This window comes from Lepisma saccharinum, chromosome 10 (genome assembly GCF_977018435.1).
Source record: "Lepisma saccharinum chromosome 10, izLepSacc3.1, whole genome shotgun sequence".
In the NCBI taxonomy this organism is placed as follows: domain Eukaryota; kingdom Metazoa; phylum Arthropoda; class Insecta; order Zygentoma; family Lepismatidae; genus Lepisma; species Lepisma saccharinum.
Genome location: NC_139238.1, coordinates 29,961,191 through 29,989,001, shown reverse-complemented (window position 1 = coordinate 29,989,001; position 27,811 = coordinate 29,961,191). Strand labels below are relative to the sequence as shown.

General features: G+C 37.6%; 1 protein-coding gene across 1 annotated transcript; it reads left to right on the top strand.

The window, feature by feature from the left end:
• Positions 1-27,699, top strand: Archease (protein archease). Its single transcript, XM_083130397.1, has 4 exons — positions 1-158; positions 20,394-20,418; positions 22,444-22,648; positions 27,275-27,699. Exons 1-4 carry the CDS (start codon positions 107-109, stop codon positions 27,452-27,454), a joined length of 462 nt encoding a protein of 153 aa, XP_082986523.1. The 5' UTR covers positions 1-106; the 3' UTR covers positions 27,455-27,699.
• Positions 27,700-27,811: the final 112 nt, after the last annotated feature.

Sequence of the window (27,811 nt, the reverse complement as noted above, 5' to 3'; positions counted from 1 at the left end):
TTATTACACCATCCGTGGAAACATGGCTGGCCGCATGAATAACAATTCAAGAAGTTCGTGTTCAGGAAAACTTTAATATCCTGCAAAGACGCTTGATCTCACAATAATGGATGTATTTACAGAGGATGAACTAAGTATACCTTCCATAAAATACGAGTGTAAGTAAATTTCTAAACATTATTTTTTTTATAATATGGATGTAAGTCCACTTGTTGGACAAATTCAAGCCGCAAATGCAGATAAAATATAACATTTCACTGTCCTTCAAGGTATCGAGTCTAAATCATTCTGTCATGGGCTTTCTTAAAAAATTATGAAATAAATTTAAATATTTTATTCTGCTTGATCAAAACATGCTCTATAACATTTTGTATGACAACATTGAGCAGCGTTTTGTGACTTCCAGCTGACAGCATCAAACTAACGATAACTGTGCAAATGAATGAAAAGAATAATTAAAGAGTATGAAATGGTAACAGTTTCATGCATCGGAGACACATTTCTTCAATTTTACACAAGAAACTACTTACGGAAATGAGTTTCTCCAAGGTTTATAACCTCCGTCGATATATATTCTTCCTAAAACTTCATCCTACAATGCAGCAGAACAATAAATAATCACTTTTCATGTAATAATATTGCGCATTTTGTGAAAATCGACAACATTATGCCGTTGTTTCCAAGATGTACCTGCAGATGGCTCTAGCGTCGGAAGTCACGCGATCGCTAGTGGAATCAGGGTTTCCAAACGCGCGATTTTTGTCGAGAAACGCGAGTTTTTTTTTCTTCGAGAAACGCGCGGTTTTTTGTCGAGAAAGGAAAATGGTTTTTCGATGAATTTAGGGGTGAAATGGGTGCTAATGGAACCTAACCTAACAGGCCTAACCTAACCTCGTGTGAATGGTTCGTGGAGCTACCCGTGGATGGTTTTTGGGGCTAACGTCAATGGTTTGTGGGGCTACCCGTGGATGGTTTTTGGGGCTAACGTCAATGGTTTGTGGGGCTACCCGTGGATGGTTTTTGGGGCTAACGTCAATGGTTTGTGGGGCTACCCGTGCATGGTTTTTGGGGCTAACGTCAATGGTTTGTGGGGCTACCCGTGGATGGTTTTTGGGGCTTTTTTACAACTTTCATGCACAATAGAGTTGGAAACATTGATATTCCAAAACAAAAGAAGCGTTACAATTCGCAAAGCAAGCGATATCGCACCGTGACGTGCTTTCCGTAGCATTAAGGAAAATGGTTTATTTTAGCAGAAAAAGTGTTTGTTTTCGTGCAAAAAGCATATTGGCACCTTCCACTATGTTCCGCAATACATAATTGGTAAGTACAAACCACGAGAAAGATAAAATATCGGATTTAAATGTGTCTCCGATGCATGAAACTGTTAATGTATGAAATAGATTCAAAAGTGCACGGACACTTTTCACTCGTTTCTTTCATCATTTTTAACATTCGTACTTACCGTTTATGCATTGCGAAAAGTTCTTGAAGGTGAGATTTTGCTGTTGTGGAGAAAATAACTCCAATTTATCACATTAACAGTAATTATTGTTCTTGCTTTCTTCCTTTGCGTACCACAAGATGGCGGCCACATCTTGAGTAGCGTGGTGAATCATCAGTGGGTATGCAGCATTTCCAACCTTCTTAATCGAAAAATACCTAGTTTGGTGTTACTAATTTCGGATTTTTCGTGGGTTCGAACACCAAAAAACCATTGACGAATAGCCCTAAAAACCATTTGCGGATAGCCCCACGAACCATTTCTGGCAAGGTTAGGCAAGCATAGTTAAAATTTTGTTCGTAACACAATGCGATACAGCTTTCAAAAAATAATATTAAAAAAATCTTTGCTAAAACCGCGTGGTTGGAATCACTTCATCGGGGTTACGTCATGAAACGTACGTGACATCTGGTTACAGGAGAGCGTAAGAAAGATACTTCTTCGGTACTATTATCGTATGGGTGAAACACCTACGAATCATATATTTCGGACTTCTTTACATTGCTAACGTGTTGCGGAACATTTCTTAAGGCGAAATAATGCATTTCTAACTAAGATAATGTTTATTTTCTCTATTTACGACTACTTACTGTTACTTGTTGTTTCGAATCTGTAACACATTATGGCCGTGATAGCATACTGGTTTAGGGGGCGTTCTGAGAGTGTTTTGTCGATTTATGCAGTGGTGCAACCTCGTTCACCGGAAAATATCTACTTTCGTGCCCCTATTTGAAATTATGCTAATACGTCGCATTTACGTGTAGAACTTGTAAAATAACCTTGCGATTTACCACGTTCATTGTCCATACACAGCAATTCGGAACCATCTTTCTTTCACAATTCGTTAATGCTCTTCCTTTACGCACAACACTCTTGCAACCTTGAATATTGACGTCAGACGAGGAATGCCTACGTGGTTAGGTTAGGCCTGTTAGGTTAGGTTCCATTAGCATAAATACAAAGAAAAAATAATATTTTCGCTAAGAGACGCGTTACCTTTGTATTGCCTAACATGAAAAAGGTCTCTCCTGTGACGTCAGAACACAATGTTGCTAGAGTGTTGTGCGATAAGTGACACCCATTCGGGTCGGAACCATCTTTCTTTCCAAATTTGTTAATGCTCTTCCTTTACGCACAACCATCTTGCAACCTTGAATATTGACATCAGACGAGGAATGCCTACGTGATTAGGTTAGACCTGTTAGGTTAGGTTCCATTAGCATAAATACAAAGAAAAATTGTAAAAACAGCTCTCTCCTGTGACGTCCGAACACAATGTTGCTACAATGTTGTGCGATAAGTGACACCCATTCGGGGGAAAATGGCTTGTTCCGAACTCGACAGGTGGTTCTAGTGAAAACACGGCGAGGCTGAAACACTGGCTACGGGGTTGCATCGTCTTAACACACGGAACATTGCACTCTCATGCAAAAAGCAAATGGCGGGAGCAGAAACAGCGTGTCGGACAGAGATTTTCGCAGAAAACAAAACGCATTCACATTAAAATGGATCAAATCTACATTCAGGAACTTCCAAGACGCTCAAGAAAATGATTTCCGTAAGTACTTTCTCCTGTAAATTTGAAGGAATCCGTTTTACCCATACGATAATGTTACCACTTCTTCTTGAAAGATACATGAATTTCCGGTCAAATATATTACACAATGGGAAAAAATACATCCACGACATTTAAACAATTATAGAAACTCAATCCCGTAAGTAGTTTCGGTAATTATGCGATATCGCCCGAACACCTCTCACTCATTTATTTTGTTAATTTTAGCATTGATACTTACCTAGTCTGCATTGCGGAAGATTCTTTAATGTGAAGTTATGCCTTTATCCATAAAATAGTGTCAACTTTTCATATTACGAGTCATTTTTTGTCTTCCTTGTTCCGCTCGGGTAAGAGACAATATGGCATGCACTAGTCATGGATCATCGCGCGTTGTGCTTGTGTTTTGTCAATTTGGAGTGCAGTGTTTCAACCTTCTTAACCGAAAAATACCTACTTTCGTGTTCATTATGTCATCACAAACCATTGATGGAGAGCCCCCCCCCCCCCCCAAAAAAAAAGGTAAAAATTTACAATCCTTCGGACACCTCTAATTTTTTCGTTTCGTCAATTTTTGACATTTGTACTTACGTATCTGCTTCGCGGAACATTCCTGAAGGTGTAGAACATCTAGAAATTGCAAAATAAGCGAAAATAATGCGTTAGTTTTCGGACTGGAAACCGTCGATTTTCGGGATTTTTTTTGTTTCACAACCAAATATATATATTCCTGATACTACCACGACACCAAATTTTAACTATGTTTGCCTAACCTAACCACGTGCCAATGGTTCGTGGGGCTAGCGTCAATGGTTCGTGGGGCTAGTGCCAATGGTTCGCAATTATTTCCAATTTCTAGATCCTGATACTTACATGACACCAAATTTTAACTATGTTTCCTAACCTATCCACGCGCCAATGGTTCGTGGGGCTAGCTATTCTCCGTCGGAGAATTAATTTTCAACAAACAACATGAATTTCAGCTATGAAACATTCCCACATCACACAAAACACCTTCCCGATGTTCGACAATGCTACAGGAACTTATTACGGTAAGTAGTTTCTTCTGTAAAAATAAATAAATGTGTCCGAAGGATAGTAAACTAGTACCAAAAAAAAAACATTCATGATAGCCGCAAAAACCATTCACGATAGCCCCAAAAGCCATTCACGGATAGCCCAAAAAAACATTCAAAATAGCCCCACGCACCATTTCCGGTTAGTTAGGTAAGCATAGTTAAAGAAGAAAAAAAGGCATTTGAAAACACTGGCGAGACCGCGTTACTTTCGACGCTCGCGCCATCTGCAGGTGCATAATGGGAACAACGGCATAATGTTGTCGCTTTACAGAAAATTCAAGTTCCTTACATTAAAAGTTATTATTTCTTGTTCTGTAGCATTCTATGCTGAAGTTTTCAGTTTCCGCGAAAGAAAATACCTCGAAAAACTTCGACAATGCTACAGATACTGCTTTCAGTAAGTAGTTCCTCCTGTAAATTTGAAGAAATGCATTCGGGCGATATTGCATATTTACCGCAGTTTCTCCTGTAAAAATGAAGAAATTTGTTTGTGCGTGATCGCACAGTTACCTCTACAGGTAACAGTTCCAATTGTTTTATGATTTTTTCTAGCACAAAGACTTATCCTAGAATTTTTCATTGTCAGACGAAATTCGAACCTTCCTTAAGGTAATGGAGCACTGTTTGGACTTTAAAAAAAGTTATTTATGTTGAAGAAAAACAACTTGAAAATTACCTTACGCACTTGTCATGCACAAGACAGCGACAGTACATACTGTAGAAGCGTGGGAATGAATGTAGAAGTAAATGGGAACCTTAGTAGAATGCATTTAGGGACTTTATTTTAATGCTAAGGGAACCAAACCTAACCTGCTTAACCTAACCACGATAGCATATATTGAACAAAACCTTAAGCAATCGCTAAAACTCCGCAGTATGTGTTAAAAAACGTACATCGAAATCGAACCATGTAAAAATTGTATTCGTAGCATGATGAAATTGCAATAAAACAAAAGGAACTTGGCTCATATATATATGCATATATTTTGGAAACGTTAATTATTCCTTTTACCACAAGCACAATTGCTTCGTAATATAATTATAATTTTTGATAGCATGCAATAACAATACCATCATTGATTAAAGTAATGTTGTTAGGTCCTAACATATATTTATAAGTTATGAAAGATTAATTTGTTATTACAAAGTTTAATCACTTGCGACAGTGTATGATACACCTGGCTGTAAACATATTTGAAAGCTTTCGCTTTAACACGAGACAAGATGGCGGATAGTACTGGAAGCGTGTTTCTTTGATCTGCAAATTGTGGTTTTATTTTCTTGGTGTTGTGCTGCATTTGTGTTTTTCAATACCACATACGTGTGAATCAGAACTCTGAAGTAACTATGGTCAATAATGGCTCATTATTGGAGACGTGGAAAATAGGAAGTTTCTTTTTCCGGCCGCTGGAACTTCTTCTGGCCTGACCGCAGCCATGATGTGACTATGGACGTCCGAGGACCAACGACCGCGAGGTAACCGATCCACTCTTGGTTACTTTCAGCTCTTGTGCCTCGTGCTCTTGTGCGGTGACATCCATGTCAACCCGGGACCCTCCCAAGGAAATGATGCTGTTTTTTCCGTATATTACTAGAACGTGCAAAGTATTAAAAACAAACTTTCTGACTGTGACATTCACTTAAGCGAGCTACTGAAATATGACTTCTTAGTTTTCACCGAAACTTGGCTAAACGACACGGTGATGGATAGTGAATTTCCATTTTTAAAGCATTTCAATGTATTTAGAAATGATCGTGCAAGTCGTCGTGGTGGAGGAGTGATGATCTGCGTTAATGTTAAATGTAATTGTAAAATACGAAGAGACCAAATCAAAGACTGTGAAATTATTTGGATAGAACTCAATTTTCTAAAAAACAAAAAACTGCTAATTGGATTGTATTATCGCCCACATAAGAACTCTCCTATTTCCATGCTTGAAGCCTGCAGGGATTCTGTATTAGCAGCAATGGAAAGTGGTGATATTATGTTATTTGATGATTTGAACCTGTTCTTCAATTGGGAAAGCCCAAATACGGGAACTATAAACTGCCAAATTGATCAGTGGTTTATTGATACGTTCATACACGGAATAGGGTTAAACCAGTTCAACTTGCATAAAATACGTGGTACAGCAACCTTGACTATGTACTGGCTAGCCTGCCTAATATGCAGGTAACTACAGGAAAAAGTCTTCTAACCTCCGACCATGACTCACTCGGCGTCACAACGCACCTGCCTACCATGAAGAAAGACAAGGAATCCGTCAAGCAGAACCAACCCTCCCCCCCCCCCCCCCCCACCACCTATGGCGGAAAGCTCCATGGAATGTCATCCAGCATGCGCTCAACGCCTACCCTTGGTTTTTGTTGATGGAAGAGGAAGTAAATGAAGCCGTTGAGAACTTTGTTGAAATTCTGTATGCCGCATGCTGCCAGAGCTATTGATAATAACTCCCAACTGGACACTATATATTTGGACATTTCGAAAGCCTTTGACAAAATTAATCATAAATTTCTTCTTCATAAATTATCATCCAGATTTAACATCCATGGCACATTTCTCTCTACTCCAGGACTACCTCCATGAGCGTGAACAACGTGTTGTTCTTTCAGGTACATCTTCTAACTTTCTTCCCGTTTTGTCTGGAGTTCCCCAGGGGAGTGTCTTAGGGCCGCTCCTATTCCTTCAGTACATGGATGACCTCCCTGAAAAACTGTCCTCCCTCCCTATCAATATACTTTTGTTTGCGGATGACTGTAAACTCTTTAAGGAGGTCTCATCGCATCATGACATGATGATTCTTCAAAATGCTCTCACAGAACTTGTTACGTGGAATTTAGAACTAAACCCTCAGAAATGCTCTTTCCTTACTTATTCCCTGAAAGAGAACAAAGTGCTGTCTACTTATTCTATTGACAACAATCCAATCCAAAACGTTTCCACCCAAAAGGAACTAGGTATTATCATGGATGAAAGACTCACTTTTAATTATCATATTATAGCTACCACTAAAAAAGCCATGCACCTTCTCTGTCTTCTATACAGATTTAGCGAAATTCAAAACCCATCTTCTCTTGCTTTATTCTTTAAATCTTTCATTTCGCCCATCCTTGAATACTGTTCCCCAATTTGGGCAATGGCCTCAAAAACCAATCTCGCCAGAATAGATTCTGTTCTCAGTTTCTTTCTTGCAATTGTTCGACATAGAATACCTTCCTTTCGACATGTATCCAAATCAGACACCATGGCTGCTCTGAATATTCACACCATCCTTTCGTCGTGATCTAGCTGACATGAATTTTTTATACAAGATAATAAATGGCAAAATCAGAACAGATCTCCTAATCAGTGAATTCACACTTAGAGTACCACAAAAGCAAACGCGCAACCTGCAACTCTTCCACAACCCAACCACTAGGCTATCCCTTCTACAACGCTCCTTGTTTTACAGGCTCCCAGAAATCTACAACATACTTCCCCTGAATGTAGATATTTTTCTTCCAAAACGTAATTTTTGTATATTACTGACCAAGAACATGTAAATCTATCCCATCTTGTTATTGTTTTTTATAATTTGTTATTTTGTGTTACTACTTTATGTTGTTTCAGTGTAAAATGGCCAAATAAGACTGTATCTGAAACTCTGAGTAAATAAATAAATATCATTACATATGGGCATAGTATACACATATCTTAAGAATGATACTTACCGAAAAAAGTAGACACCAAGACAATTATCTACACAATTTGTACAACCAAATGCCGAACACGACCGTACCATGTTCAACCCCCTTAAGACTGCATAAATTGTTCGAAACAATGCCATCTATTAATAGCGAAGAAACACTTAATAAGATATTCATATATAGCACTGAAGGCATAAATATGGTTAAATTGTTTCTTTTTACCCTATACAAAAGCAAAAAGAGTAAATATGCGTTAGCTTATGGGATTACCATGTTTTCTTCCAAACTTCCCTGGAGGAACTAATCACAAACGTGACTTCACTTTTTGTCGGTCAATCAACATTGCAGCGAGTGTTCCAGTTATATATAGTTCAATGGCGAGAGCTGGCAGTTTTTGCACCTGCTCAAATGGCTCCAGAGTGCCCACCCAGCATGACATAAAGTGGGAACCTGGAGGAAAGTCGGGGGGGGGGGGGGTTAAAGGCAGCCAGGGGTGTAGTGCTGATCACAATTCAATCCTGGAACAAATATCCCTGGGCATGATTTTGTGCAATGAATTGTAGGGGAAGTTGTTTCCTGAATATCAGCCATTAGCACATCCGGGAAGCAATGGTGGTTAAAACCTGTGCCAGGGTGACTACTCACCAGGAATTCCTTGAATTATACGTGGATTATTGGCTCCGGGAATTATGCTTGAATTCTGTGTGAATTTTTCTCCTTGGACATGAAAAATTGCAATTTTTATTAATCCAAATCTCATTGAAGCTATACATATTTATAAATTCCTGAGGCAAGTTTTTCACAGTTCAGCGTTTATTTTTATCGAGGGAGGAAAATAAAGCTGTGTTGAAAATAAAACAGATTCTCTCAATCCGTTTAGTTTGTTAGAGTTCTTTGTAGAACAATTTATCTGACAGACAGAAGATTTTGGCAAGATATTATATCTTGAAGTTGATTAGGTAAATTTGAGTTTGAGATTCTCATACAATTAGCAATTTTTTGTAGATTAATATATCCCTAAACTTTTGTGTCTCGTTTTTGTAGATGTATTTTGAGTCTGAGTATGTGAAATGGCAAATGTAATCTCCGCACCTTAAATTAAATATTATATATGTATATATACTTTTTAATTGAATTAAATTGGAATGTTTGGATACATTGGAATCTCACAGACCCTCTTTGTTGTTAATATACCTGTGTATGTATGGTGTATGGAGGCGCTAATGCATAAGATTGAAATAGAGAAAACATCTGCTTGTAGCCTTGAAATTTTGGAAAGTTCGCCTTGAAAACCGGGAATTATACTTTAATTTTATCATGGTCCTAGAGTGTCCACCCTGTGTGCTGAAACCATGGAGGCAGAAAGGGGAGGAGTAAGCCCTGAGTGTTGTATGTGAATCTGGGTCACGTGATAGCACCGGCGAAGTCAGCCCAAACATTTGAAGATGCCGCAAGGAAGCGTGTACTTTTGAATAAGATTTAGGAAGCAATTGTGACCTGCTCAATATGTGTTTGCACTAAGGGAATTGACGGGCAACCTGAAGGAATAACATTCCATAAGCAAATAAAGCTAGTTGTAGTTTATTTTTTTGTAGCATTTAAGAGCATGTGGAACAGTTTCCGCCAGGCTCTTCCCTCTGAGTCAGTGTTGCCAACTTAGCTCTTTTGGGCCCAGATCTGGCTCTTTTGTGCACTCATTTGGTTGTGAACTGGGACGCCTGCCCCCATTCCCCACAATGATGCCATTACTGGCTCCTGCCACATAGACCAACTTTTGCCATGAGTATACATTTTGCATGTGATGTGATATTGTTATATTGGCTGCATCCACCCCCCCCCTCCTTTTACCTTCCCAGCTACTTTTTATAGCACCCTGGAGATTACGTAATATTGTTATCCGGGAATCCTTTATTTTTTATTTCATGTGACCATTGGTGGTTATATGAGATGGGTATGCCGCTGAAAACTTAGAATAAATTGCCATTACTTTAAAGTTTATGGTAATAGCAGTGCCCACATCTCTTGACACCTAAAATTACCCTTGGAGGTACTTAATCCAGCCTTCGTAAATCTAGCTTCTTGAAAGTCAGTTTTTACTCAATTTAATGTGAAATTTAGCTCTTTTATGCACATCAGGTTTGGCAACACTGCCAGGATGGCAGTAGGACAGAAGGAGAAATGCATTGCACTTATTGGAGTATTGTTTGATTTGTTCTCTTGGGAATATCAAACTTCTGATGACATAGAAAGAGATATCAACGGAAAGAGGGCAATTTGATTAAAGCTTTTGACCGGCGGAAAGTCGAAACTTCCATTTGATTAACTGCAACTTGAAGTTGAAGTTGTTGAATTTTTTTTCCTCTGTATGGAATAGATAGGATTCTGAAAATTCTCACTCGTCATGTTTTTCAAGTATCAGGTCTAGCATAATAATAGACAAAGAAAAACCTCTTCCACTTGCAACATGGGGAGAAATTCATACTCTTGCATTCGCCCAGATTCTTTTTAGTAGCATTGCTAATTCCGACGATATTAAAATAAATGCACACATGGTGCATAACTGTAACTCCTCCCCTAAGTGTAAAGTAAGCCTCGCGTTCGCAGTTGCAGCCTTAAAAATCCTTGTGTGGCAAAAAATGCATATTTTGTGTGCCTGCTGTTGCAACTGTAATCCAACCAGGAGGGTGGCATTAACTTTTCTAATAACGCTGATGTCAGCTCAGTATGCACACATTATGTCGTCTCCATATATATCACCCAATCCATATTATATAGAATAGAATAGAATAGAATAGAATGGTCTTTATTTAAGCAGGCGTGTTTCGGCCTCATGGGCCGTTCTTACAACCAACCCTTGTCAAAGATACAATAAATGAATAAAAACAAAAAGAAAGAAAAAAAACACATAATGATCATGATAATACAATAAAGAAAATATAAAGATTATACAATGATAAAATAATACATTGAATAGATTAGTATATATACTGTTGAGTAAAGATAAGTAATAAGTCTTCGGTAGTTCAATGTGTATGCCGGGGGGGGGGGGGTAGGTTAGGTATGCATAAGTGCAGGTGCAATTGTTAACATATGAAGGTTAATTAAGTTGTTGGGACAATAGTAAGTTCTTCAGATTTTTCTTAAAACTTTGATGGCAAATAATGTTAGTCAATGGTGCAGGCAGTTTGTTCCATTCCCTGATCCCTGTAACAATGATGGACTTGTTATATGTGGCGGTTTTATGTTTGGGGATTTTTAGATTGTGCTTGTTGCGGATATTATGTTCGGCTGATGTTCTACGAGAACAGATCTTATCGGATAAGTATTTTGGGGAGCCACTCTTAAGTATTTTGTGCATCAAGGTGAGTGTTAAGTATTTTCTTCTATTGCTAATGTTTAGCCAAGAAAGTTTCTTTAAATAGGGGGATACATGTTCCTTTCTGTTTAGGTTAAATATGAAACGTATACAACAATTCTGAATTTTTTGAAGTTTATAGTTTAAGCCCTGGGATATATTACTGTACACTGGAGCGCAATAGTCTAACGTGGATAGGACGAGTGATTGCATAAGACGATCTTTAACATTAGCGTCCAGAGCATGTTTTAAATGATACAAAGATTTAAGTTTCCCCATACAGTTTTTCACAATAAATTCGACTTGTGGCTCCCAATTTAAGTGTCTATCGAACACAATCCCCAAGTTTTTGCTTGTATCCACTTCGCATAGCGGTATACTGCCAAGAGTTGGAGGAGAAGGTGCGTTTTTGTGAAGTTTCTTAAGTGTACCATGAGTTCCTATGGTCATGAAGCAAGATTTTGTTGGATTTAATTGAAGGGAGTTCCTCCGTGACCAATTTGTTATAGCATCAAGGTCGAATTGAAGTTTGGTCATCGCATTATCATAGTTTTCTGTATTACACTGAATATAGATTTGCGAATCGTCAGCATACTGATGGTAGTGGCAATATTGGACAGCGCGGTCGAAATCAGCTACGTAAATCATGTATAGTAGTGGACCCAATATACTTCCTTGAGGGACGCCTTGTTGAACAACTAACCATTTAGAGTATGTGACTTCCGGTTCCCGATATTTCACACGTTGTTTCCTGTTGCCGAGATATGATCGAAACCAATTTAACGCGTTTCCGGTAACGCCATAGTGATACAGTTTGGCCAATAACAATTCATGATTGATCGAGTCGAACGCTCTTGAATAGTCCAACAAGACTAAAAGTGTAACTTCATTTTCATCTATTCCTTTACTTACATTGTCTACGATATCTACCAGCGCAGTGCAAGTACTATGCATTTTTCTGAAACCAGATTGAAAGTGTGGTAGGAAACCTTGAATATGCGAAAGTATTTGTTCATAAATTACTTTTTCAAGTATTTTGGACATTGTGGATAGAATGCTAATAGGTCGTAGATCTTTTATTTCTGTGGGGTTGGATTTTTTAGGTATAGGTGTTACTTCGCATTTTTTCCACTCTTGAGGGAACCAACCTTTGGAAAGGGAAAGATTAATAATGTGCGTAAGAGCTTCTAAACAAAAGGGGATGCAATACTGTAAAATAGTTAGGTTTATGCCATCATAACCGCACGCTTTCGATTTCATTTTGTTAAAAATTTTACGTACTTGTTCGCTACTTACTGGGGTAAAAAAGAACGTGTCATTGTTGGGTTGCTCAAGATACGTGTTGGTTTCATCAATCACCGCTGCATTGTTATCTGAGGGTGCACTCGGCTTAACAAAGAACTCGTTTACCGCATTCGGCCGAAATGTATCTGGGGAGAGCGCATTACTCTTTTTATTTGGTAAAAGTCCCTGGCTTCTGAGGTTAGACCATAAATTTTTAGCATTTTTTACATTCATATTTACCGTTTCGTTATAGTGCTTAAATTTTGCGTTTCTGACTGCTTTTTTGGCTCTGTTTCTGAAGTATTTGTACGATAGGAGAGCGTCTGGGTCTCCTGTATTTACATATCTCAGATGAAAGAAGTCGCGCAACTTCCAGAATTCCCTTACTTGATTTGAAATCCAGGGGGCGGGAGGTTTGGTTACACGAATTTTTCGCTGGGGGGCGTGCTTATCTATTAATCTGATAATGTTATCATTCAAGGCCTCCACCGCTGCATCTACGTCCTCGTTTCTTTCGATTTTGCACCATTCCACATTTTCCGCGTCTTTACGAAACTTGTCCAAGTCCATGGTTTTGAAATTTCTAATTTTGATAATTTTTTTAGGTTGCTTTGGTGTGTACAGGTCAAATATGGAGTATGTTATATGGTGATCTGTGATTCCAGGTAACTCGCTCTGCCCAATTTGCTTTACAATTAAATCTTGTGAACAAACGATTAAATCAATTAATGACTTTGACGTCGCTGTCACTCTGGTTGGCTTGGTAATTAATTGTTTCCCGTGAACTTCCTTGATTATACTCTGAAGGAGTCTAGTACTGCTTTCGTTTTTTCTTAACATGTTGATATTCCAGTCGCCTAACGCAATGAAGTAATCGTAATTTAAGTATAGGTGTTGGAGGATATCTGCTACGTGACTGATGTGAGTATAGCTGACATTTGGGGGTTTATATGCTACCATAAGTCCAATTTTTTTCCTATCGATAGTTAATTCGATTACAAGGTACTCTACGCCGATATCATTATTAACGAACCCGTCTAAAAGTTTCCATTTAAGCGATTTAGAAATGTATAAGCACACACCACCTCTAGATTTGTTTAATCTATCTTGTCGAACTATTGTGTAATTTTCGATGTCTACTATATTATTACTAATATTCGGTTTTAACCAGCTTTCTGTAATGGCTATCAGGTCAAAGTTTAAGTTCGATATCATTTCTTTAAATTCATCTATGGAGTTAAGTAAACCTTGAATATTTAGATGACATAATTTAAAGCCATTTTCAGATCTATTTATTTCAGCTTCGAGCTGTTCCTTTATATTGTAATTGCTGTGGCGGATATTAATGGGCGACTCATCAAAGTAACTGGAGTGAATTCTGATTGGGAGTGGCGTTTCTGCACCATTGACTACATTGGTAGGGTCATTTATATTTATCGTTTCCTCCACTGTTGGTCATGAAGTATATATTCTGTCCCAAGTGTGAATTGCATATTGGAATAACAATGAAAATGTGCATACGCATAAAAAAACAGGTGCTAGTTATCATAGTGACTTATTACTACAATCAAATTTTTAAAAATGTAAAAAATAAATGAAAAATTTAAGAATAAAAAAGTAAAAATTAATATAAAAATGTGAATACTGACACAAAAAAAGAAAAATAAAAAAAATGAAAATATTTGTTGATTAACTAAAAATGGGAGAAATATAGATTTTTGAGCTTGCCGATATATTCTGGCGTGAGTTAGAATACAAGCTGAGGGTTGTTTACATTTATATAACAGTCTATTATGCGACAGGTTCATGCCCTCCTTTCGCCACCATTGAGGAATGCAGAGAGTATTGCAAGCTTTGTATGGTTCGGCGCGGAATGTTCTCCTGCATTCCCCTACCCTCTACTTTTGACTGGTCACCGTTGCCCGTACGTCATTGATGGGGGAAGCAGTTCCAAAAATAAACGCAACCACCGTTAGGAGGGGAGTGTGGCGGAACAGCGTTACTTTCTGCTGAACTTTGCGATGTCCTCCGGGTCACTAATCCTAACCACGTTTCCGTTGTGTAGGGCAAGTACATTCCCATCGGTTGTCCATACTCGTTCGAATATTTTACTAAGCCTTACCTTGTGAAAAAGGTCCAAATTTGTTTTTGTTAGGTTTTCAGTTATGAAAATACCTGTCCCTGTAGCCTTGAGGTTCTTCTTGTTCTTGTAGACCAAGTCTCTCTGGGCGTAGGTGACAAAGCGCGCAATGATCGGCCGGGGTTTGCCATCACGTCGCGGTGCTCCCAGTCGGTGAACACGATGAAACACATTTTGTGGCACTTTCACTTTCACCTGCTCATTGATGATTTTTGAAGCAATCACTTCACACTTTTCACCCTCACTTTCATTGATGCCATGAAAAACAAGGTTCAGGCGACGGTCATATTGTTCCAGGGAATTCAGATCCTTTCGCACTTGCTTCACTTGCTTGTCTAGCTCAGAGATTTTCCTCTCGAGATCGTTTTTTACTTCTTGAATGGCATCCTCCACGGCAGATTTAATTGCAGTGGTCAGCGCTGGTTTAATTTCTTTCAACACCGCATCACTTGCAAATGCCAGGGCGATGCGTCTGTCCAGGTCTCCGAACTGTTGGTTGAGTTCCTTCGCTATGGCTGTCGAGATGGAGTTTTCAATCCGTTGCCACTCAGCTTTGCTGATTCCCATTTTTCGGGCAATACTGCTCTTAACAATTAAAAAAAATACGACAGAGTAAGTACTTGTGCTGCAGTATCCCCTCCTCCGTGCAAGCTCGAGTTGGGTAGACGGACCCTCTTACATGCGGTTCACAGCGGGCGACTCAAGCGGAAAGAGAGAGCTATTCATGCACGTCCGAACTCGTTGAAGGCTGACTCAAATATGTGGTTGAATGTGCAAGAAATTGAAAAATCACAGGAAAATGGTGGATTTTTGAAATGGTGTAGCACAAAAGGGACAAGAAATATCCAAGCCAAGTTGCATACACTACATAATTAGACCTTCCTCTAATGTGTGTCAAAATTTCAACTTGTTATTGCAAGGCCCTAGTGCACAGTAAAGGTAGACCCTTAAATGCCCAGGGCATTTTGAGCTGGAAGTTTAAAATTGTGCAAGGTTTTAAATGACATTTTATATCTCAGTAACTACGAATTTTGTTTCTTTCAGTACAGTCTCAGCTACACGCCTATCGTATATTGTTGAAAAGATTCAATTTGCACTAACCAAATAGAAGAAGAAGAAGATGAAAGTTAATAATCTTATTTTTTTCTTTACAAAATTTCAATTTCATCGGCCTCCCACATAGGCAACGCCAGGAAATGAGGGTTCAAAACAGTTCCTGCATATTGCCTAATATGTATTTCATTCTCGTAGCAAGAATTTTGCACTTACTGATTACGCTTTCGTAGAAAAATATTTTCTAATATAAAAGCCAGTCATGCTTTTTAATGGGAAATTCAAAATTCCAAAAATTGTTATCACTGAAACTATGAATCCTAGAGTTAAAACTTATATATCATTTTCTTTCGTACACACTAGACAATACACCTATGATCGAATAAACTTAATTTTCATTTATCAAGTAGAAGAAGAAGACTCAACTTAAATAAAACTATATTTTTACGAAATTTAAATTTCGTCAGGCCCCCACGTAGGCAACGCCGGAATGTTATGGTTTAAAATGGAACCTGCATATTGCCGGATATATGTTTCATTCTTGTGGCAAGAATTGCAGACTTGCTTCCGATACTTTCGGAGGAAAAATATAATTCTTAATTTACACACACATATGTGGTGTGTTTAAACGTTATTATTTTATTCATCCTGCTAGGAGCATTCGGTGTCTAGTGGCATGAATATGTTCGATGCCAGTCGAATAGGATTCAACTCATCGCTAATTGCTTCTGTTTCCCAGCCGCCAGATGCAAATGTCAGCAGTATTCCTCCAAAGGACCACATGTTATGTGATGTGGTCAGTATGCTACTCCTTTTGTGGCTGCGCACAGAGCATTATGCACTTGTTATGCACCTGCACAAGAATATCTGGAAATATCATATTACAGATCTCCAAAAATTATAAATATGCTGACCAAGGCATTAACTAAACGTTACGTTTAGTTTATGTTTTTAATAAAGTAAATTACTGCCTTGATCAGCATATTATATTTTTTCATAATCATGGAAACACGGCTTAATGGTGTTATACAGGTGTCCAGGGTGCGTTCCTGCAAGTGATCTTTGTCCCGGATTTTCAGATATCAGATGTTCCACAGATAGAAAGCAGGGGTTAGGTCGGGTGCCCTTTGTGTCCATTCCTGTGGACAATGCCAACCAATCTAATAACCAGGTAATTCATATCAACACATTGACGAAATTTCCTCCATACATGATGGAACTTCATTATATTGGAAATAACAGGGGAAACTGCCATCTTCACTAAGAATTGAAGAGAAGATGTCTCCTGCAGCATTTCCATCTAGCTCTGTGCATTTAGGGTGAATATGGCTGCCGCAAGGACTACCTTCTGCAGCAAGAAATCCTAAAGGCCTACAACATAATTCATTTCTCCAGATGTTTTGGTGCATATGGGTAACACAAAATAATAGCACATCATTTGGTCACTTGGATGTTGTAGTTTCAAATTTTTTAGCTAATAATTTTCATACCACACCACATAAAGCATAACAAATGTAATTGCAGAAATGAAATTACGTGGTGAAAAAAATGGCCCGATTTGATATATATCATATGTGAGTCATATGAGATATATGTAACCCTTTCCAATTGAAAGCAGAAATAAAACCCAAGATACATAAGATAGCAGAGTTCAATATGGCGGCTATGTTGTAGTTCTGTCTTGGAAGGTAGGTCCCATCACACCTATTTACCTGTGCTACTCGAATATTTAATTATCCATTCCTTTTCTGAAATGTCCTATAATAGTCAATTCACCCTGTTAATGTATGTCCAAAGAACTCTAAATAATCGTCTACTTCCTTTCTAGTGATTTTTTTTAAAGCCCAATTTTGTGGTTGATACAGAAAAGTGGTCATCTGTTCCAATACATGTTTTTAAACAATAAACGCTGAGACATGAAATACGTCACATTTGTTTTTTTCGACTTTTGGAGCATACTGCGATTCAGGCAATTTTAAGAGATACATGTCTTGAGTGCTACACAAAGAGCCTTAAGCATCCTATTAGTATTTAGTAAAGTTCAATTTGATTCTGAATATATTTGGGGGAATGGGGAGTGGGTGCAATTTGCCCCGAAAAAAATTACTGCTTTTAAATTAAGAATTATATTTTTCCTCCGAAAGTATGGGAAGCAAGTCCGCAATTCTTGCCACGAGAATGAAACATATATCCGGCAATATGCAGGTTCCATTTTAAACCATAACATTCCGGCGTTGTCTACGTGGGGGCCTGATGAAATTTAAATTTCGTAAAAATATAGTTTTATTTAACTTGCATCTTCTTCTACTTGATAAATGAAAATTAAGTTTATTCGACCAAAGGCGTATTGTCTAGTGTGTACGAAAGAAAACTAGATATAAGTTTTAACTCTAGGATTCATAGTTTCAGTGATAACAATTTTTGGAATTTTGAATTTCCCATTAAAAAGCATGGCTGGCTTTTATATTAGAAAATATTTTTCTACGAAAGCGTAATCAGTAATTGCAGAATTCTTGCTACGAGAATGAAATACATATTAGGCAATACGCAGGAACTGTTTTGAACCCTCACTTCCTGGCGTTGCCTACGTGGTAGGCCGACGAAATTGAAATTTTGTAAAGAAAAAAAATAAGATTATTAACTTTCATCTTCTTCTTTTAAACTTCCAGCTGAAAATGCCCTGGCCGTTTAAGGGTCTACCTTTACTGTGCACTAGAGCCTTGCAATAACAAGTTGAAATTTTGACACACATTAGAGGAATGTCTAATTATGTAGTGTATGCAACTTGGCTTGGATATCTCTTGTCCCTTTTGTGCTGCACCATTTAAAAATCCACCATTTTCCTGTGATTTTTCATTTTCTTGCATATTCAACCACATATAATATGGATTGGTGATATATATGGAGACGACATAATGTATGCATACTGAGCTGACATCACGGTTACTAGAAATGTTAATGCCACCCTCCTGGTTGGATTACAGTTGTAACAGCAGGCACACAAGATATGCACATTTTGCCACATAAGGCTTTTTAAGGCATATTTTGGGGTATTTTATTTGCTAATGTAAACAAGCTGAGGGTATTTTGATGCAATACACTTGTTCCTTGGTGAGAGGATTGTTTGGTGTTTAAATATCACTAGGCTGTGATCAATAGTTCCAAAGTTATTGAGTCCTGAAGTTAGCTCTGAGGCTCATTTCTCATATTTGGATCACATTTTCTGTTGCGCACCACCTTCTTCCACAGGCTATAACTCTAGAACTATTTCTTGGAGGAACCTAATATTTGGAATACAAGCCTTCCAGACATGATTGAACCTTCATGCCAAATTTCATCGAAATCAAATAAACATGACCTGGAGGCCCTGGTCGATCTGACGTGGAATGACCCAGTAGATAGATCTGGAAATCAAATATTCACTTGAAGACTAGAGAAGAGGTGCTCTCTCGAAATTTAGTGTTAGAATAAGTATACTTTAAAGCACTAGACAATGGATAATATCCAATTAACATTGCATGCTAATTTAGAATTATGTTTAAAAAGTACCATTTCTTTCTTGGACAGTGTTTCAGTAGATGGTGGTGGTATTTTTTTCCCAACTTTGTAAGTGTTATCAAATAAAGTCATGATGTAATTGCTGTTAAATATAATTTTACATAATTTATTTATTTATTTATTTATTTATTTATTTACTCAGAGTTTCAGATACAGTCTTATTTGGCCATTTTACACTGAAACAACATAAAGTAGAAACAAATAATAACGAAAGATAAAAAACAATAACAAGATGGGATAGATTTACATGTTCTTCGTCAGTAATATACAAAAGTTACGTTCTGGAAGGAATATATCTACATTCAGGGGAAGTTTGTTGTAGATTTCTGGGAGCCTGTAAAACAAGGAGCGTTGTAGAAGGGATAGCCTAGTGGTTGGGTTGTGGAAGAGTTGCAGGTTGCGCGTTAGCTTTTGGGGTACCCTAAGTGAGAATTCACTGATTAGGAGATCTGTTCTGATTTTGCCATTTATTATTTTGTATAAAAATTTCATGTCAGCTAGATCACGACGAAAGGATGGAGTGTGAATATTCAGAGCAGCCATGGTGTCTGATTTGGATACATGTCGAAAGGAAGGTATTCTATGGCGAACAATTGCAAGAAAGAAACTGAGAACAGAATCTATTCTGGTGAGATTGGTTTTTGAGGCCATTGCCCAAATTGGGGAACAGTATTCAAGGATGGGCGAGATGAAAGATTTAAAGAATAAAGCAAGAGATGATGGGTTTTGAATTTCGCTAAATCTGTATAGAAGACCGAGAAGGCACATGGCTTTTTTAGTGGTAGCAATAATATGATAATTAAAAGTGAGTTTTTCATCCATGATAATACCTAGGTCCTTTTGGGTGGAAACGTTTTGGATTGGTTTGTTTTCAATAGTATAAGTAGACACCACTTTGTTCTTTTTTAGGGAATAAGTAAGGAAAGAGCATTTCTGAGGGTTTAGTTCTAAATTCCACTGACGACACCACTTAACAAGTTCTGTGAGAGCATTTTGAAGAATCATCATGTCATGATGCGATGAGATCTCCTTAAAGAGTTTACAATCAAGTACTAGTGTAACAGGTAGTGTGCGCAGTTAAGAGGTGGAATATTTATGACTAATTATATCTTATTTTCTTGCACTCCCCTTTGTGGGTCACAACTGTATATGTAATATGATTTTTCTTACTGTTACAGATTTGGATCATACTGCTGATGTCCAGTAAGTACTTTTTAAAATTGTTATTATCTTTCAGTTTTACATAATTATTTATGTTTTTGTAGCAAAGAACTTGATGCTCAACTACAATAGGTTTTATGGTACATGATAGGTTTGTTTCCCTTAGCACTTTCCACCTTTTTTGTGTGCATATATACACATCATTAACACAAAAGAGACTCTCAGAAGCACAGATTACTGCAACTCAGAACAGTATATTGACTCAACTTCTGATTTCTGGATGCTTTTGGCCAGTTGAGTTTGGTCCCCTTAGTATTATTACCAAACTTAATTTGTACTCCAGTACATATGTAGGATGTTCTTATTACAAGGGTGAAAAGGCTTCCACAGTTTGCAGTTTACGAGTGTAATAACTTCTCAATCTGCTATTTCGGGGCAAGTATGTTTCAAATTAATTATTTCCACATCTTTCAAAATCTAAAATTGACGTGCTGTTGAACCCTCAAATAATATTACACTGTTTTTTTGTCTAGCAAATGCTTTTCTTGCAAAAATCATCTGGCATATGGATCTTGATTAGCCACGGTATAGTGGAAACACAAGCAAAACAACCTGTGCAGACCCGCGACTCCTGTGCACCGTACTCCTGCGAGAAGGGGGTGGGGAGAGTGGATCATGCTTCCGTATGGCCCGAGCTGAACAGAGGAAGGGAAAGCTGCGTGGGGACTTTTCATCCAAGGTTTTTTTCCTCGTGGTCGCTCTATAGCTCAGTCATTAGGACATCTGACTACCATGTGAGAGACGTGGGTTCTACCCCATGGGAGAGAACCGGAATTTTTTCCACCTGTTCAAGCTGCTCCGGCACCCACCCAGTGTTGTATAAAAGTGAGCACCTGGAGGAAACTGGGGGTAGAGTGATGATGATCACATCATCCCCACCTTGAGCCGTGATGAAGAAAGTTTGGGGCCCTAAGTTCATGCTTCCATGGCATGGTGCAAAGCATGGGATCTTAACTATCATATGTTTGTGATTTTAATACATTATACAGTGGTAGTGGAATGTGTTCATAAGCTTGTAGTGAAGTAATATGATCATAGGGGCTTAATTCATAGAAAAATATTAATTGTGGAGATGTATCCCAGTAGTTGCTGTGCTAATAACTCTCAGCAGTTGGTAGCCCTTTTGAGTCGCATGACACAAAGAAGGAAAAATGATGCAGAAATAATATGGAGAGCAAACCAGTTGAAACTGGATACCCTGCTTGACAGCCAAATACTTCTTCTTCATGACCCTCACCGCCTGGGTATGTGGCAGTCTTGATCAAGGATCTAAGGGGTGTAGAACACTGGGGAAGTATTATAGAATCAAAGTCATAGTAGTTGTCGTGGTGTTCAATATTACACTTCACTTCACTGTACTGTAACACTGATCACAAACTTGCATATACTAACAAATTTCAAAATTGAATACCTCTCTGTCGGGCAAACTATATAATATCCCAATTGTAAGAGGAGGAGTCAATAATAGGGGGGGGGGGGTATGGATTGGTATCTTCGCTCTGTGTAATCTGTTAAAAAAGTGTGTCTCTTTTTGCTCCGTAACGGGCAATGGAAGAAGAGATGTAAATCAGCATAAGAGTGCAATTGTTGTTAGCTGTAATAATGTCATTATCATTAGGCTCTAATTAAACATAGTGGCTAATAAAATTTAGCGAACTCATTAAAAAGAATAACAAAATTCAGCTACAAAGACTGTAAACAGAATACGTGTTGACAGCATTATGTGAAAAATTCCTTTTTATTTAAGTTACAGTTATGAACACAGTCTTTGCCACAAGCAGCTTTTAAAATACAGAAAAAGAAGACCTGTCATCAAACCATTCACGCATAGCCCCACAAACCATTAACGGTTAGGTTAGGTCAGGTTAGGCGAACATAGTTAAAATTTGGGGTCGTAGTAATATCAGGAATGTATATTTCGTTTTTTTAAGTTGTCCGGTATCGTAAAATCGCTCATATATTTTGTGAATCAATATGATGTGCTGTATGTGTATATTTCAATTACAGACTTCATGCATGGGGTGATAACCTGGAGGAGGCATTCGAACAGTGTGCCATGGCTATGTTTGGGTACATGACCGAAATAGAGACAGTCTCAATTGAAGAAACCCAAGACATTGAAGCAGAAGGGCATGATATGCTTGCTCTTCTCTTCCATTTTTTGGATGAGTTCTTGTTTGTGTTTTCGGCCGATCCTTTCTTCATTGCCAGGGTAAGTAAAATAAAATGTGTGTTACTTAAATATACCATATTTCACCACATAATCGTCACATCCAGTTTTCTCAGCCCAAATATTGGTTTATAACCTTTCATAGTGTCAGATAACTAAACCAATGATAGGGGCACAGAATCTTCGGAGAGAGGAGATTAACTTTTGTAAGTCCGTACTTCGTAACTTTTCTCAAGTGTAATATTTCGACTATAATGCACAAATCAATGCCAATTAATGTGTTAACTTTTTTTCTGACCAGAAAAAAAGTTCCCTAAACTGTCTCAAAGAAACGATGCCCATCAATTTGGACTATATTCAATTTTAATGTATGTTCACGAGTATTCCATGCATCCTAATCTGGCACCAAAGACAATTTAATAAATGATTTTTAATTACTGATTTTTTGGATGATTAAATGATTTTTTATTACTGATAATGCCAGCACAGTTCTCTTTTTTTTTTTTAAAAAAAAAAAGCCCCACATAATGGTTGAACCCCACTTCTTGTACCAAAAAATTTGGCATAAAATCTGCGACAATTGTGCGGTGAAAAACTGTATATCTGTTAGTATAATCCATTGTACATATTTCATACCTGTAGTTGCAAATTACAGTCTTCAGAGTAACAAAAACACTTCAATTATATTTAACAACCACTGTATCCATTTCTTTAGTGATGTTTCAGAACATCTCATGCTCTTTTGTTTTTCATGGCAAATAAGCAGTAGGGTAATTTGTATGTATCTGTTACTGTTACCTTGCTTCCAAAAGTAACATGTTACCATTACTTTGCCTACAAAAGTACCACATTATTTCTTGCCATACAATGAGAATATTTGCCTGTTTGCACGAGTATTATTTGTTTCTTCTTTTTTTTTTATGTACAGGGTTCCCACACCTTTTTTTTTTATGTACAGGGTTCCCACACACCTGGAAAACCTGGAAATCTCAGGGAATTTGAAAAAAATACAAATCTCAGGGAAAATCTTGTATTTGATTAATGGTTCCCAATGAAACAAAACTGAGGGATTATAATATGCTCCTGTCTGTGGATAATCCAGGCTGTTGTAGCATTTCTCTTTCAGCAAGGAACTCATATCTATTTATTTGTCTGTTTCTTGTTTTAAATGTGATTCCAGGGCTGGTGACCAAGTGTATACCCTCATAAATTTTGCACTTTTTAAAATTTAATTAGCCGATTTCGATCTTTTACATGACGTAAAATATATTTCAAGATGTGGAAAACGCATAATAAAGATAACCTGATGTCCAAAGTTAACCAGTGTTCATCTGATTTCCCTTATTAGGGAGTAGTTTTAATTTTTTTCTTCCTTCTTTTTTTACAAAATAGTAAAAAAATGGAGTGTCCTGTTTAGGGAAATATTTATTTTCTGCCATCTTTTGTGTACAATATTGTTGATTGTGTATTTGCTGCATTTAGAACAGCATTTTAAATATTTACTTAGTAGTGCCATATATGAATTATGTACTGTTCATAAATACTTGTTCATATTTTAAGTTTTTGATCATGTTCAACTATTGTTATAGTCATGACATGATGTGAATTTTTACATGACTCAAAAGCTCACATATGGTAAAATGGAATTACTTGTAGGACCAACAGATCTACATTAATATCATGTAGTGAGATAGTTTTCTCAACAGATATGCCAGAAATTGAATATCATGAGGTGAAGGCCAATCAAATGGTGTATACTTAACCCCCCATCAAACTTGCACTTGCAACTGTCACTAACTTACCATTACGTACTAGCATTCCTCACTTCTTCATCTTAGATTAGGCTTGTGTTGGAGCACTGTTAAGTTGGTTTTGATTTTATCACATGGCAATGCATATGTGGAAAGTGGGTTTACTGTAAATAAGCAAGTTTTAATAGAAAACTTGAAAGAAGAGTCTGTTGTGGCTATTCGGCAAGTTTATGATGCAGTGAAAGTGGTAGGAGGAATGTCAAATGTAGAAGTAAGCAAATATATGATCCAGAGTGTTACAGGTGCACGTATTAGATACGAAGAAGCATTGCAGAAGATGAGAAAGAAATGTGATCACAAAGACGACAAAAGGAAATAAATTACACGTAAAGCAAGTGAGATCCGTGCTTTACAAGCCAAACAACAAAAGATGCAAGAAGAAGCAAAGGCTATTTCAGAACAATTAAAAAAACTTGAAGCTTCTGAGAAGTAAAGTTTCTTAATTTGCTGTATCAGACATTAAGTACATTTCTTGTTTTATTCAGTCGGTAACACGTCTGACTACCATGCTCAAGGTCCCGGGTTAGATCCCCGGCCGGTTCAAATCCGGGAACTTTTCTAATGTTGGAAGCGGCCCCGGCGCCCACCCAGTGTCGAATAACATGGGTACCTGGGGGAAACCCTGGGGGGTAAAGACGGTCAGGGGCGTGATGCTGATCACATCACCCCCACTCACGACCGGATCAAGAAAGTGTGGGGCGTTACCCCCACACCCCCTATACGCCTTCATGGTGTGGTTATATGCACAGGGGAACACTTTACTTTTTTACTTTATATTTCAGTCTCAGTAACTTATAATTCCTTTTTAAATCGGTACTAATAATATTTTTATATGTTTTAAAAATTCCAATATTTTTTTTGTCTTAACTATTACTGTATGCATTACAGATTAATTGATATTGTATCCATTTATAAACATGTATGAAAAGTGTGAAAATATTTCAATGTTCTATGTTTCAGAGTTGTTTAAAGTTCTAGAAAACTGGTCATCTTTGTTCTTAATTACATGCAAAGAAGTGTAATTTTATTTTATTATTAAACTAGTTTTGTTATTTGCATCAGAAAACAACAGTAATAAAGAAGGTGAGGATGGTATGGCTATGAGGGGAAATAGAGGAGACCATTTTAAAATTATGGTAGTCATTTACTGTTCATTCAATACTCTGGAAAAAATATGAGGATTCTGGAAAACTCAGGGAAAATGGATTTGGAGTTTGCGTGGGAACCCTGTATGTAGTGCATGTTTCATTCTGGCTATCTCCAGTTCTAAATTGATAAAAGTAACAAAATACAGTTAAATTTCCTCATGTAATTTCAGTAACATGTTAATAACGCAACTACTGAAAAGGCAATTTAAAATTTATAATTATCTGTGGGATGCCATGATCCAGAGGCACAACCACAAATTTTTGTCTGGGGGCAAGGCCATGTACCAGGATAAATGTACCAATAATAATAATAATGTTAATAAAAATAACATTATTATTATTGATTTGCTTTACTTTACTTAGCTTCTTGTGCCACTTTTGCCTAATTTGGGAAGATGGGGATGAGTGATGGCATGATGAAAATGATGAATGGATACTCGCAAACATCCATGTCCAAGCCAGGATTCGAACCCAGGACCAACATTATTATTACTATTAGTAATGTTTGATAAATACATTCCAAATAAATTTTCATGCACAATATGTGTTTGGCATATATGCAACGTGGAGTGACGTGAACACTAAGTTGTATTCAAAGTTTCTTTAATAAATATTATATACAGCATATATTATTTAAATACATTACACAACCAATTCATCCATGTCACAATAAACCAACAGGAAAAATGACATAAATTATCTCTCAAATGTGCACGCTCCCTTTCCTCAAAAGAATTGTTCATGCATTTAAAACAAAATGAAATAAGACAAGTCTTATTTCTCTCTGGTGATTTACAATGCATTACAGTGAAGAAAAATAAATTGCGAGCGAAGTGAGCAAGAAAATTTCTGGATCCAATTTTTTTGCAGGCTGAAATCAATATTAATTTAATAGGGTGCAAATAATTTCACGGAACGCCAATGCATTCTCTTTTTTCCAACTTGTGTGCCTCCCCGATGGTGTAGTGGTAACATCGGCGCCCAGGGCCGTCTCACACCGTCCACTAGCTATGGTCCTGAACTTGATAAGACTAAGAAAATTGAATGAAAAGTATTCTTGTTTGCATAAAATTTGAAGTTCTGGACAGTCATTGCCCCCTGCAGGTACACTTTGTCATCAATGTTTGCCCCCCCCCTAGAACAACATTTCCGACCTAGGTTGGGGGGGGGAATGCCCCCCTGTGGTTGCGCCACTGCCATTATCTAGCCATTCGATCCAACCGTTCCCTGCAATACATGATCATTCTCAATGTTACTCCTGCCCAGTAAATGGAAGTGTTATTGCAAAATCATTCCCTTGTGGAGAGATACAACTTGACCTTGTTTAATTGTTTCGTCAGCTGATGGAGTGACTAGTAAGGAGGGGGGAAAACATCCTATGTTTCAGTGTTTGCGTGCACCCTCTACAAACACAGGGATGCCTGCCATTTTCGTCTTAACCTGCTGCAAATGTAGCAAGCAAGCTAATAAAGAAAAGACACAATTCTTCCCCTTTTTCCCTTCCAGGAACTCCGCCAGGAACAGATGTATCGCATGACACAAACAAAAGAATTTGCAGTTGCATGTTCAATTACGGCACAGTAGGAACACAGAACGTGCCGATGCCAGGAAACACTTAGAATTACTTTGACATAATCAAAACCAGAGAACGTGATCTGAGCTGTAGTCCTAATTCTGTTTACTTAAAAAGTTTTTTTTTTTTTTTGCAGAAAGTTAAAATACTGGAATTCGATCGCAAGAACTTCAAAATAAAGGCAAGAGGATATGGAGAAACATTTGACATAAGTAAACATCCACAAGGATCAGAAGTGAAAGCCATCACGTACTCCAACATGCAAGTTCATGAGAATGAGGGCCAGCATGAGGTGTTTGTGATTATTGATATTTGATGCATGTCATTCACTATTAAGAAAACACTTTTAAGTGAAATGGCATGCGAGACGTGATGTTATGCCAGTAGCACACTGGCAGTGTTATTGTTTGAAAATTTTTGTTTAAGATATCAATTGGTGTTGAACTTCTTTGTTATGGAACGTGTGTTTTTCACATATTGAGAATGTGAAATAAAAGCTTTCACCCTTCAGAGTCCTTTAAGACAGTTCCTACACAGGTAATAAAATTTTAATTTTTATAACTTAGTCTGTTATTTTCAAGTGTAATATTTTCCTTAGTGTCACAGCAATTCATGATAACTACTTGTAAGACCAAGATAAAAGTTGAGTACAGGGTGATTCATAATTCCTCCT

Coding starts and splice junctions, on each gene's coding strand:
- Archease (XM_083130397.1), top strand. CDS start 107: ATGGATGTATTTACAGAGGATGAACTAAGTATACCTTCCATAAAATAC. Junction 159..20,393: donor ACCTTCCATAAAATACGAGT/GTAAGTAAATTT, acceptor TTACTGTTACAG/ATTTGGATCATACTGCTGAT. Junction 20,419..22,443: donor GATCATACTGCTGATGTCCA/GTAAGTACTTTT, acceptor TTTCAATTACAG/ACTTCATGCATGGGGTGATA.